We start from the raw sequence: 14,076 nt of genomic DNA on the forward strand, positions 1-14,076 counted from the left end.
TCTTTGGCCTTTGACATTCTGATGATTATGTGTCTTGGAGTTGGTTTATTTGGATTTTTTTGGATGGGAGTATGTTGTGCTTCTTGGACAGGGATATCTATGTCCTTTAATAGGTTTGGGAAATTTTCTACCGTTATTTCTTTAAATATTCCTTCTGCCCCTTTTCTCTTCTCTTCTCCTTCTGGGACACCCATGACATGTATGTTTGCATGCCTTTTGCTGTCATTTAGTTCCCTGAGACCTTCTTCAATTTTTTCCATTCTTTTCTTCATCTGTTCTTTTGTATGTTCACTTTCAGAGGCCATTTCTTCAAGCTCACCAATCCTTTCTTCTGCCTCCTCAAATCTGCTATTCTATGATTCCAATGGTTTTTAAATTTCATTGATTGCACCTTTCATTCCCATAAGATCTGCTATTTTTCTATGTATGCTTTCAAATTCTTCTTTGTGCTCATCCAATGTCTTCGTAATATCCTTAATCTCTTTAGCCATCTCATTGAATTTATTACGGATATTTATTTGAACATCTATGATTATTTGTCTCAACTCCTTTATGTCATCTGAGGCTTATCTTGTTCCTTTAACTGGACCACAGCTTCCTGTTTCTTGGTGTGGATTGTAATTTTTTGTTGGTGTCTTGGCATCTGTCTTACTAGAGTATTTATCCTGGGTGCAGTTTTTCTCTTTAGTTTAGGGCTTCCTGCCCTTTTTCCCTTGCTGGTTGTGCAGTAGGAGCCAAGCATGTAGTTAGTGCTATAAATTACAGAGGCTCAAGCTGCCCTCATTGCACCAGGGACCAATGAAGCTTCTTCCAACTTTCTCCTTTTCCAGGGGTAGGGACAGGGTCACAGCTATGTGGAGTAATCCACATGCAGGCCTAGACTGTAGTTGCCCAGAGAGACTGATGAAGCTTCACATCCCTTTTTCCCCCAGGGATGGAGCTGCAGGTGTGCGCAGCAATCTATGCAGTGCGGGTCCAAGATGACCACAGTTGCCCTGCTAGACTTCTGATTTTCAGTCTATGGCAGCCTAAATTACCTGCAGTTACCTGTATAGGCTGGTGCAGGGCTCCTCAGCCTCCTCCCTGCCAGAGGCGGGGTTGAAGCCTAGGCGGGCTGCAGGCTGATCTGCATGGAAGAAACTGGTTCCTGCCCACACTGACACTGAGAGTTTCAATCAGCCCAGCCTCCCCTCAGCCTAGGGGTGGAGTCAGAATGGTGGCTACTGGCCTCTTTCTGACTTGGGCTGGTTCACAACCCCTGTTCCCAGGGTTATCTCTTAGGAATCCAAGTCTACCAATCTGTAGCTGAAATCGGCAGCCAACCGTCTCCTCTTCCCCTGTTTCTGGGAAATGGAACTTCCAATTCCTGTCACAGGGCAGCTCCTGGGGTGACTTGTGCCACCAGAGTAAGATAATCACCGGCCTCCACAGCTTGGCTGGTAATTTCCCAGAGAGGCTGGTGCAGGTCCCCACAGCTTCCTCCCTGCTGGAGGAGGCCCTGGGGCCTAGGCTAGAGCTGCAATATGACCTGGATGGGAAGAAGCCAGTCCCCACCAGCACTGGAATTCTCAGTTCCCCCGCTTCCCCTAGTGCCAGGCACGGAGTTAAGATGGCAGCCCCCGGCCTCTTTCTGACCTGGACAGGCTCAAACCTTAGCTGTTCTCAGGATCATACTGCAGCCCACTGAATTTCCTCATCAGTAGCTGAAATTGGTGCCCAACCGTCTCTTCCTCCCCTGTTTTGGGGAAGTGGAGCTTTCAATTCCAGCCACGGAGCAGCTCCCGAGGGGGCTTGTGCTTCCAGTGGAGGATGGGCACTGGCCTTCGCGGCGTGGAGCGCTCTACTTAGGAGTCTTCTCTGCAGACGGGCAGTTTCCTCCTTCCACTCCATCAAAGACGTTGCAGGATGCTCTTCTGGTCCCCTGGAGCCCCCAAACAGGTGCTTCAGCAGCTCCAGAGAGCTCTGGGTGTTTGCTAACTGCCCTGTAGCAGGAGCTGCCTCAAGGAGCGCCTTACTCTGCCGCCATCTTGCTGGTTGTCCCCTTCCTGTATTTTTAAGCTTCTCTCTAGCACTTGCTTCCTTTTGCCAAAAGAGCACCTTTTAGTATATCCTTTAGCATGAGTTAATCTGTTAACTCTCAGTGTTGGTTATTTTAAATGCCTTTATCTCATCTTTATTTATGAAAGCTATTTTTGATGGTGTAGCGTTCTAAGTCAGAACTGAGAAAGTGTTAAGTCAGAACACTTTCCGTGCTTTAGAGATAAAATTTTTTTGTAGTCTGGATTCCACTATTTCTATTCATGCCAGCTGTCAATCCTAGTGCACCTCTGAGATTACTTTGAGGGAAATCTGTTCTTTTCTCTGACTTCTTTTAAGATTTTGTCCTTTTATTTGTGTTTCAATTATTATACTATGACATGACTAATGGTGGTTTTTGTTTTTTTTTTTTGTCTTGCTTGGAGTTTGTAGGATTTCTTGGATGTACAACTTGATGTCCTTCTATAGTTGGGAAATTTTCCAGCCATTATCTCTTTAAATATTTCCTCTATTCCATTCCATTTCTCTTGTCATTTCAAAAAAAATTTTTAAGGGAGGGAACTTTTTTCCCCTTTCTTTTTATTTCTTTTTATTTATTTGTTCTGCCCCATCCCCCAGATGACTCCCTCCTCTGTCTGCTCACTGTGTCTGCTTGTTTTCTCTAGGAGGCACTGGGAACTGAACCCAGGACCTTTTCTGTGGGAGGCAAGTACCCAACTGTCTGAGCCACATCCGTTCTCTGCTGGTTGCAGCGTCTGCTCGTCGCAGTGACTGCTGGTTGCGGTGTCTGCTTATCTTCTTTATGATGTACTGGGAACCAGACTGGGGACCTCCCGTGGGGGAGGCGGGTGCCCAACTGCTTGAGCCACGTCCACTCCCTCAATTTTTTATGTTAGGTCTTCTCATATAATCTTACCTCTTCTCTCTATTTTCCAAACTGTTTTTCTTTTCATGATATGTTCTGGATAGTTTCTTCTGACCTGTGTTAAAGAAGCTAATTTTGCTTCAGCTAAATTTAATTTGATGATGAATCCATCTATTGGGCTTTTAATTTCATTACTCTGCTTTTAGTTCCAAAATTTTTATTTGGTTCTTTTTCAAATCTTTTATTTTTAGGTAGCTCCTAGTTCTCTTATAAAATTTTCTATCTTTTCATTTATCTCCTTGAGTATAGTAAGCAAAATTTTAACCACCTGTATGGTAGTTCCAACAGTTGGAGCCCTTGTGACCTGTCCCAATGTTCATTACTTCTGCTGGTTCTCTCTTTCTCTCTCTCCACTTATTTTTAATTTAATTTTTATAATTATATATAATTATATATGTGTGTGCATGTGTGTACATGCACATATATATGTGTATACATATTATGTGTATATAATCATCCTAATCCAATTCCAAGGATTGGGGTTATTTGAATTTGTGCTGCATGCCTTGTGAGGGCTGATCTACTTATGGCTTATCCTTTTTTTAGGGCGCAGCTCTTTAGGGTCTACATGGGGGCAAAGGATGTTTTACTAGATCCACCTTTCAGTCCTCCTTGCAGGCCCTGGCCTCCAATATTTATTTTTCTGGACCCTTGAGGCTGTCAAAAATGCTGATAAACTTCACAGGCTCTCAGCTGTCTCTAGAACTGGCAAACCCTCCCACAGATGAAAAGCAGCATCAAATGCAGCATTCATCTTTTTAGGCATTCATCTTTTTAGGTTTCCATCTTCTTTTAGATTTTTTTTTTTTTTTTTTTTTTTTTTTGAGGTACTGGGGCTGGAGATTGAACTCGGGACCAAACTTGGGAACTCCCATGTACGAAGCAGGTGCTCAGCTACTTGTGCCACATCTGCTCCCTTCTTCTTGATCTGAACATTCTTCCCACTCTTGGTAGCTTTACTAATGCCTTCAGACAATTTTTTTTTTTTGTCCAGGCATTTTTAGCTATCATTGTTGGAAGGGTTTGTCTAATTGCCTTGTCTATTATCTCAGATTTGCACTGTAGAACAATCCACCATACTCAGCTGTATTAAAGATAGGATTTCATATCACCAGTCACTGCTTCTAGAGCTTCCCATTACTCTCCCCTAATCTACCCATGCCCGTAAAGACACACCTGTGCCGTAAAGACACAAGATTATGCCACCATCACCAATGACTTTTCCTACAATAGAATGACCAGGGTCAGCTCTTGAACAATTTTGCATTTCCTAAAACACCTTGGAACACTTTTGAGACCCTTTGCCACCAGCCCTTGGACACCTCCTTAGCCCTTTCCCTACATGTACTATTCATCTATTCCTCCTAATCAGGTCCTGCCCTGGATCAGAACCATCCTACTCTCTCCAAGATCCTGATACTTTCTCCAGTCTGCTTGGCAAAAGCTAAGATGAGTCTCATTAGGTAAGTTATGTAAGAGGGGATTCAGGCACAGGGAAATTAAAATTATTAACTTTAAGACTCCAAAATTGCTCATTACTGTCATCCACATGGGGACTTCTAGTGTCTGTTTTTTACTTCTTTTGTTTATCATGGGTTAATTAAAAGCAATGTAGGGAAGCGGATGTGGCTCAAGTGATAGGGTCTTTGCCTACCATATGGGAGGACCTGGGTTCGATCCTTGGGACCTCCTGGTGAAAAAGAAGAGATAGCATGCCTGCACAGCGAGCCGGTACCCATGGGGTGAGCCAGTGCCCACGCAAGTGTGTCATGCAGCAAGATGATGAAGCAAAAAAAGAGAGATGAAGGGGAGAGTCAAGGTGAAGCAGAGCAGAGACCAGGAACTAAGGTGGTACAATTGACAGGGAACCTCTCTCCACATCAGAGGTCCCCAGGATGGAATCCTGGTGAATCCTAGAGGAGAAAGACAAGAAGAGAAGACAAAAAGAGAAATAGATACAGAAGATCACACAGTGAATGGACATAGACAGTAAAAACAGCAGGGTAGGGGGAGGGGAGGGGAAGAAAAAAATAATAAAATAAAAGCAATGTAGACCGCCAAACAGCCCAAAGCACCCCTTATAGTTAATATGGTTAATTCTGGATATATCTAGTCATTCTCAGTGCAGAGAAAACTCAGGCCCAGAAGTGCTGACATTCGGGTGGATGGCAGTGCAAGCCCTCCTTTTTTAGGCTGTTTTAGATAGAATTTAAATTCATGAAATATATCAATGCTAAGGTACAGAAAATGTTTGTATTTCCAAAAAGAGTTTGGAAAACAAATCCATCAAACCCTAGGATGCTTTAAACTGTGAATTCCTTTTATATATTTAATTGTTTTAAAAGCCACCAAGTTCTGAACAGAAAGCTGGTGGCAGAAATATGAAAGTAAGAGAAAAAGTCTTTGCAAACTCCTTGCCCACCCTTTTACCCTCCCCTGCCTGCCAAATTAATAAAAATGAGTAGAGAGCTAAAATGGAAGATACAAAAAACTGGTAGTTGCTGTTTTTCAGGAACTCTGCTGCTGTTAAATACCTGGTTTGCCAGCTCTCACATCTCCTTCATACCTAAAGCTTTGCTATTGCAATTATCAAGATCATCATTATAATCACAGCAGGACCCTTTTAATATTAATATGTGTAAATGTTTCCTGATTATTTTTCTGGAGCTTGTGCCTGAGCTGACATAGCTGAGTCTGAGCCAGGAGCCCCCTCCCTCTGCTCTTTTTTCCAGGCAGTCCCTCACATTTCCCAGAAACAGGAAGAACAGGAAATGCCAGCTGCTCCAGGTGCTTCTGCATTTTAAAAATGCAGAAGATTTTTTTCCCTTCTGCATGATGTGGGTCACACTACTTCTCCCAACCTTAGTTTCTGCGTATAAAAAGTGGGATCAATAATGGTATCAACCTCTTAGGGATTTTTTTGAGGATTAAATTAGGTAAAATACAGAAAACATTGCGTTTGGGCAATCTACAAGGCTAAACACACAGAGTACTTAAAATAAGGTTAAATGTACAGGTCATATGAAGAGCTGGCAGTAAGGCTGAGCAGAAGGAGAAGATTTTAACTGGTGATAGCATTCTTTAAGAAGCAAAGAGCTTTTTAATAAAAACCACACTCCAACAGTCTGCCCAGTTTGTTGTGCTTCTCTCAATGAAACATGCCTGATTATTTCATTAGTTCTTAAACTAATAAACTCTGGAGCATTCATGTATAGGGTTCCTGGAAATGACATTTCAACAGGAAATTGCCGTCTTGTAAAGGGAATTATTTTCATAAGGAATTGGAATGGAAATATGACCCTAGAACCAAGAGTTGAGGGGAAATTTTTAAAATACATTTTTCCAGTTTTTGGAAAGAATTTCACTTAAGAGAGCATATTAGTTTTCTTCTCAAGAAAGAGACACCAGGAAGAAAAAGAAAGAAACAGAAAATCAGAAGGGTGGTCATCTAAAAACGTAAGTTTGAGGTTCCCCAAGAATATCTAAGTGAATTATTTTGTACTGTAGAAAGTATACCAAGCGATCTAACCACTCCTTTCTGTTCATTGGTATTTCAGCAATATTCTGTTAGAATTCCTATGGCTTTTTCTAATTTATAACCCAGGTTTTCATAAAATGTGTTGCAATTGTCTTGGTTTAGACCCTTGTATTGAAATACCTTGGATGACCATAAGAAATGCTTTGCTGCTCAAATGTCCTCATATCCCTAGGTTGATTTGTTTCATAAGATGATTAGCCTACCATGTGTTTCTTAGATACAATCTTTAGATAAAAATGTTTACTAAATTGTCATTTAACTTCTTGTATTTCATATCAGTTTCACATCCTAATTCATGCCTGATTCTCCAGCAGAGTACATTTCTCATAACAAGCACTCAATAAACGCTTATTGTAAAACAAATGAAAGAATGCCTCTACTGTGTTTCTGTTGTTATCCCACTGGGTCAAAGTTAGGCTAATTATATATTTTAAAATAAAAATGATTGAGAAAGCCCAAAGCAGAGTAAACATTCAAATAAGAGCTGCACTTCCATTTTAGTCCAGACTCACGGTTTATCCAACTTGGCACTTGACAAGAGTTCTGGAAGGTACAGAGGGCCTTTTGGCAATCATTCTTACAAAGGGCAGGCAGTGTCCTCAGACACAACTTACAGTTTTATGAATTTTCCCTAACTGCTTCTTTGTTTTGTTTTTAATTATTTTAAAATGTCTTTCTATTTTGAAATAATTTTAGATTTGCAAAAGAGAGGTCTTCCTGTCTCCTCAGTCTATCCCAATCTGTGACAGTTTCTCAGTCTCTCTTTGTTTTTCATGACCTTGATACTTTTGAAGAGTACCTATCAGGAATTTTGTGGAATGTCCCTGTTTGCTCATGATTAGACTGGGTTATAAATTTTGGGGGAAGAATAACAGTGATGGAACAACCTTATCACATGACATCAGGACTACATATCAACATGCCTTATCACTGGTGAGGTTAACCTTGACCGCTAGGGTAAGACAGCCCTTGCCAGGTCTCTCCACTGTAAAATTACTAATTTCCCCTTCCTATACTCTATTCTTTGGAAATGAGTCAGTCTAGCCTACACTCAAGCGGAGGGAGAAGCTGGAGGGTTTTAAGATAGGCAGTGACAAGAAAGGATTGGAGAAACAAATGTGGAATACCCTCCGCTAAGTTTGTGCAGACTAGGAGCTGATAGCCCAGTCAAAGTTATCTATGTTGAAAAAATGGCTGTCTGCATTTCTTCTTGATTATTCCCTTGGTTATCTTTAAGATGACTCTCATAACATGTAGGACTTTGCCCTGACTCAGATGTACCGCTTGGCAGGGCTTCTGGGGAGGCAGGAATGCCCTGTGCCCCGGTGACAGCCCCGACAGGCTGCTCTCTGTGCCCCTGCCACACACACCCCCCGGGGGCCTATTAAGGTGCCTGCTGCTTTTGACCCCTGGCCGCCGTGGGCAGGGCAAGCAGAGGGTATGGCTAGTGTGGTCTAGGTGTGTTTGGAGCTGGGCGGGGCAGGATATGGAAAGCAGAGCATATCCCAAGGGGAGATAGAAAGAGGTAGTAAGGCTATAAATATAAATGAGATACCGTGCAACATCACCTATTAGAAAGGAGGTGTAATGCCACAAAAGTAGACGCTTAAAGTTGATTAAAATGGGAAATTTTGTTACACACACATACATATATATATGTTACCACATTAAAAAAAATAAAATAAAAAGGAGCAGGTGGAGAATGTCCACATGTATTGTTAATGGAAAAAGCTTTGTGCAGTATGATCCCTTGTATGGTTTTAGAGATGGAGGATGATAACTAGAACCTAATTTGTTTAATGAATGAATAATATATACCGTAAGGTTAAACTAAGAACGGGAATATGGTGAGTTTTATGTTACTGTTGTATTACTGTTCGTAACAATCATGTTCTTTTAAAAGAAGATAATTTGGTTTAAAAAATATATTTTAAAAAATTTAGTACCACCTTGCTCCCTTTCTCCTAAATCTTCCAGTGGTTGTTCTTGGTGTGCCAGCTTGGTCTGGGTGGTGAATAGTTGATACTGGTGCATTCGTAGGTCCTTAGTAGATGCTTTGGGTAGCCCCACACTCTCTAAAAAGAGCAGAAGAACTAAATGGCATAAATTCCTAGACTGGCCTCCCTTTTCTCTTCTTGGGAATTGTGCTGTCACAGGCAAGTGCCTAACTGCTTTTGATATCAGTTATATTATTGGCCTGTACTACTTTTGGAGAGGAATGTTTCCATAAGTATAGCATTTGCTGGCTTCTTATTGTGCCAGCATTTCAAGCATCTAATAATATCGATTCATTTTCATCCCATTACTTGTTTCACTTGTCATTTATTCAGTTTATCACCAGATATGTTCTCATTGCAAATTCTTTAAGTCTAAATTCCAAAACTGCCTTGCCAAAATACACAATACCTAGATTAAATCTTGAGAAGTAACTCCGGAGTTTGATCAAATTATGACAGAGGGATGGGGGATAGTTTAGGAGAAAATATGAGAAAGAAAACGTTAGGGTATGGGTAGTTAGAGTAGATAGAATCTAGGGGTAAAACACAAAAGTGTTCTTCAGGATTAAGTGCTTTAGAGAGTCACTATATAGGAGAAAGCACATGCTTTATTTATAGTAGAGGAGAAAATGTATGCTTTGTTTATAGTAGAGGAGCAAGCTTATTGATATAGTATAGGAGAAAGCAGCATCTGGATGTGAATCAGGCATCTGCTACTTAATAGATATGAAACTTTGGACAACTGACTTGATCTCATGGAACTTCTGTTTCCTTATTGATAATGCATGGGTGATAATTATTATTCCATTGGATTCTTGTGAGAAGTAAATGGTAGAACATCGTAAAACACCCAGCATCATGCTTATCATAAACTAGGCACTAAGAACTAAGACACAGAACTATAGATCTAGTAATGCATTTGTAACAGACTCATGTTTCTCACTATAAAGTAGAATAGTTCTGATAGTTGTTCCTTTTTAGAAAAAATCATGCCCAACTCCTGAATAATAATCCTTTTAAAACATGTAGTAACCTTGTGAAAGTGTAAACTAAAAAAAAAAATGTTTATCTAAAAGCTGGCAAGACATAAGTTGAGCCTCTCCTGGACCTGCCAGTGAATCAGGGAAGGAACCGATGTGTTTGTGTTTGGACAGCACACAAATAACCTTGTCCGCAGAGGTCTCAGGAGTTCATCCCGAGTGGGTCTGTAACTAGTGGAAAACAACAAATGCTAAGGAGGAAGGGTGAGCTGCTCTGAGAAGTCACCAAACGGGCTTCATAAAGAATAAATTGCTGAAAGGGGACTTAGATATTATGGGGCAGGTGGAAGGAATTGTTTTGCTTGCAATTGTAGATACTCCTTGTTTTTTTGGAATGGAACTTGTCCATCATCATCATTTTGTCAGTTGTCCAGGGCAGCCTGAAGAACTGGAGAGTGGGAATTGCTGTAATTCTGCTGGGATCCAGGGTTCACTGGCATAAAACAATCCAAATGTAAACTATATACTCTGGTTAGCAGCAATGCTTAAACTGGGCTCATCAATTATCACAAATGTACCACACTAATGTAAGATGTTAATAACAGGGAAACTATGTGTGTGTGTGTGTGTGGGGGGGCAGTTATTTGGGAATTCCTTAAAGTTTTGGGGAATTTTTCCATAAATCTAAAACTTCTCTAAAAATAAAGTTTATTATTAAAAAAAATAAATAAATACCTTGAAAAGCTCATGGTTTAATGGGTTAATAAGTGAGACAGACACATAAATATATGATTTGCACTATAAGCTGATAAATGAAAAGAGAGCTATGGAGGCACAGAGGAATATTTAGGACAATTTGGTGACTCTATGAGACTTTTTGAAGGATAGGATGCCTGAACTGGTCCACTGAAATATAAATAGGAGTTAGCTGAGTAATATCTTGGTGAAAGGAGGCAGTTGGGAATGGTGGCATTGTAGGCAGAGGGATTAGCCTGGGAAAATTCATAGAAAAGTGTCACCATGCTGCATATAGAGAACGATAAGTAGTTGGGTTTTGTAAGACTAAAGCTTAGGGTGGGAACTGTGTGGAAAAGTGACTAGAGAAGCAGGTAGTGGCCATGTCATGAAATAGTTTATATGTAAAACTAAATATCTTGGATTTGATCGTGCAAGCAGTGGGCATATTGAAGAGTTTTTAAGAAGGGAGTACCATGGTCAAATTTCCATGTTAAATCCATCCTTGTGATCCCAGTCTAAAAATTGGTTAGGAAGTAATGAAGAAAGCTCTATTAGGAGGCTATTGAAATTGCTTATGCCAAAGATGCAAAGAGACTAGATGAGGAATGAAGTAGAAAGAGAGGATGAGAATATGGATTCAACAAAATAGGAAGTACAATTGGCAGAAATTAGACTTAGGACATTAGTGTTTCGGGGGGCAGGTGTAGCTCTGTGGTTGAGCGCCTGCTTCCCATATACAAGGTCACAGGTTCAATTCCTGGTACCTCCTAAAAAATATAGTGTTTCAGAGCAAGAAATATGATTTAGTGAGTACTGATGAATAATTCAGTTTTGAACATAAGTCTTCTGAACATAAGAGCTTATGAGGATATACAAATGGTGCATTTGAATCATGAGAAAGTCCAGGCTAGAAGTAAAATAGTCTAAACCCTAAGCATAGCATGAAAGGCAAATATGAGAAAAGACTTAAAGAATATTAATTGATCTATTCATATATTCATCTATACAAGAGACATTTATTTAGCACCTACTACAGGATAAGCAGTGTGCTAGGATCTGTGTATACAGCAGGGAACAAAATAGTCTCTGCCTTCGCAGAGTGTGGCTTCCATAATCTGGATTGGGAAGAGCATTGGATCAGGCCATAGTGTAGGTGGAGAAAAGATGATCTCAAAGCCTAAGGAAGAGGAAGACCAGATAAAGAAGGGTCCTAGAAGCCAGGGGAAGAAAACATTAAGGAGGAAGGAGTGGTCGGCAATTTCAGAGATGTCCTCCAGGAAAATAAGCCCTAAAAAGTTTTCATTGGATTTGGCAATATAAAAGCCATTGCTGATCTTGATGAAAAACAGTTTTAATGGAGTGATGGGGGCATAAACTAGAAAGCAGTGTATTTAGGAAATTCAAGGAAGTTGGAGATATGAGTGTAAAAGATATTTGGATGAGAAAGGGAAGAGAGAGATGAGGGGAAGGACTCTTGGTCCAGAAATCTTAAAAGCTTTATCTTCTGCCCCAATTTCTTATTTCTGGTAAATTCTGGACATCTTTGCCTTGATATTCCATCAATAGCATAAACTCAACAACCAATTAAAGCATTAGAAATCCCTGTTTCTATGAATGGTTTTGAACTTGGTCTCCTTTCCTTAATTTTGATATCTACTCATTGCAGATTCTGCTTTTCCTTTAATTTCTACTGCGACCTCTCTACTACAGATGCTTAGTACATCCCATGGGGTCTATTTTGTTAAATGAATGAAAGTTCTCCCTACTTCTTGTTTTTTTGCTTGACCATCACTACCAGAAAAATCCTGCTGAAAAAAAAATCATGTTTATGCTATTCTGATGATCTAAAGATTTTAGGGGTGCTCCAGTGCCAACCAAATTAAATGCAAACCCATTAAGCTGGTATTAAAGTTCTCCACAATGTGGCTCTAATACGGCTTGCCTGTCTTGTAGTCATTACCCCCTACATGTACTCTGGGATTCAGTTGAATTGTCTCGATCACTCTTTCTAAGTTAAGTTCAATTTTTCCCCCTTCTTGGCCATGAATTATCCACTTCGTTCAAATTGTATATGGCCTTTACATCCTAGTTCACTTGTCTCTGCCAAGAAGGTGTTTTTTTGTTTTGTTTTGTTTTTTTACAGAATTCCCACACTGCTTTCACCTTTGCAATTCTTAGAACAGTTTAACCATAGTGACTCTTTTGTTGTATATTATGCATACAGAACTTGAATATTCTGCTTGAAGTTGCTGCTATATTTTAAGATCGATGAGTTCTCTTCCTGTAGGGGAGGCCTAAGCATAGACTTGAAGGTGTAAAGGATATACATTTTTAGAGTGGAAAATGACCTTATTGATGATATAGTCTAACCCTTCTATTTTATTGGTGAAAGAATTAAAACTAAGAAATATTAAGTGACTTTCTCAAAGTCTTATGGCTGGTCCATTTCAAAGCTGTGCTACAAATCCAATCTCCTGGGTCTCCCTCCAGTACTCTTTCCATTTCATTAAGGACCTGTGTGGAAAGCTTGAGTTGAATTATGCTTGTCAACAATATTCCTGTATTTGGCACCATCATTAGGGTTAAAGACAGAGTTCTTTCCAGTCTCACAAGTTGGTGATTCCACAACTGAAGGAAAACCTGCCCATCCAACCTACCAGACGGAAGAGGGAGATGGTGTTTCCACTGATGTTGTAGTGGCTCAGAACCACGGAATCGGTGCTGATGCCAAACGACACGTCGTGGAATTTCTCCACCACGCTGTGAAATATGGACACTGCTGGTATTTCTAAATCCTAAAAAAAGAGGGAGAACATCAAAAAGAAGCAGAATAGGGAAGAGAAATGTGCTCGCTCATGCCAGAAACCATAGACTTGATTTAGTGTCCAGTGAAACAACATTTATGCCCAAGAATGCAGGCTATGTTTGCAGTGGCATTCCTGAGTTTTCCAGGCAGTGTGGGGTAGTAGGAGCTACCAAAACTGTGGCACTCATGTCTGGGCTTATGATGGAGCTCCCCAGCAGCTCAGAGGGGCCACAGAGTCACGGGGGCCTGGAGAGCTGGGAGGCAGTTATTGACGTGACTGGGGAGGGGGTCTTTGGGGAAACCAGTGATGGTGAATGGGGAAATGCAAAAATGATGAATGGAGGCTGTCAAAAAATAAAAAGTAAAGAAGAAAGAATCAATGAAATTAAAATGGGAAACTTAAAAAAAGTCTTATTAACAAGGTTTGTTCGGGATGTGGAGGAACAGTTCCCCCTCCTTCCACCGTTCACTAGCTTGTCTGTTGTACTGCCCAAGAAGATACTGTTTGCTCTTTGCTCTGACCCTACAACCCAGACCTGCAGGGCGGGAGAAGGAAAGTCCCTCTGAATGATGATTCCTGTCCTTCTATAGCAGCCTAGCAAGGCTGCCCCCTGCTGCACAGGAACCTCTGCCCACAGCAGCTCCAGGCAACAAACAGGAAGGAACAGATCGTCCCTGCTACCTCCTGGGGCTGAGGGAGGAGATGTGCAAAGAGAAAAGAAGATGGCTAGTCTCGCGTCTGCAGTCAAGCAGAGGGAGTTTGTTCCTTGTCCATCTGAAAGGGTGTGTCGAGTTCATTCGAGGTACGAGCGATTGTTCATCAAGGCTTTCTTTCTTTTATTCTGCTCCTTCAAATGGACTTGCACATGGATCAAATGATGGCATCTGGTGGCTACTTAAATTACTGCAGACTCCAGTTCCCCTCTCCTGCCTCTCCCTGCCTTTCTGGGGGTGGCTGTCTACAGCTCAAATCTCTCATCACTGAGAACTGTGTTCGCAGCTTTCCTCCCCCATTTGCTTCTCGTAGCCGTTATTCCAGCTGTGTACACAGAATG

At 40.9% G+C, this 14,076-nt stretch overlaps 1 protein-coding gene across 1 annotated transcript in view; it reads right to left on the reverse strand.

Moving 5' to 3' along the window:
• ERP27 (endoplasmic reticulum protein 27) overlaps positions 1-14,076 on the reverse strand; it is a 36,562-nt gene that overhangs the window by 21,265 nt on the left and 1,221 nt on the right. The window contains exon 3 of the mRNA XM_058282355.1: positions 12,873-13,010. Coding sequence (XP_058138338.1) covers positions 12,873-13,010 — 138 coding nt within the window. The remainder of the gene's footprint in view (positions 1-12,872; positions 13,011-14,076) is intronic.

This window comes from Dasypus novemcinctus, chromosome 20, assembly GCF_030445035.2.
Source record: "Dasypus novemcinctus isolate mDasNov1 chromosome 20, mDasNov1.1.hap2, whole genome shotgun sequence".
Classification (NCBI taxonomy): domain Eukaryota; kingdom Metazoa; phylum Chordata; class Mammalia; order Cingulata; family Dasypodidae; genus Dasypus; species Dasypus novemcinctus.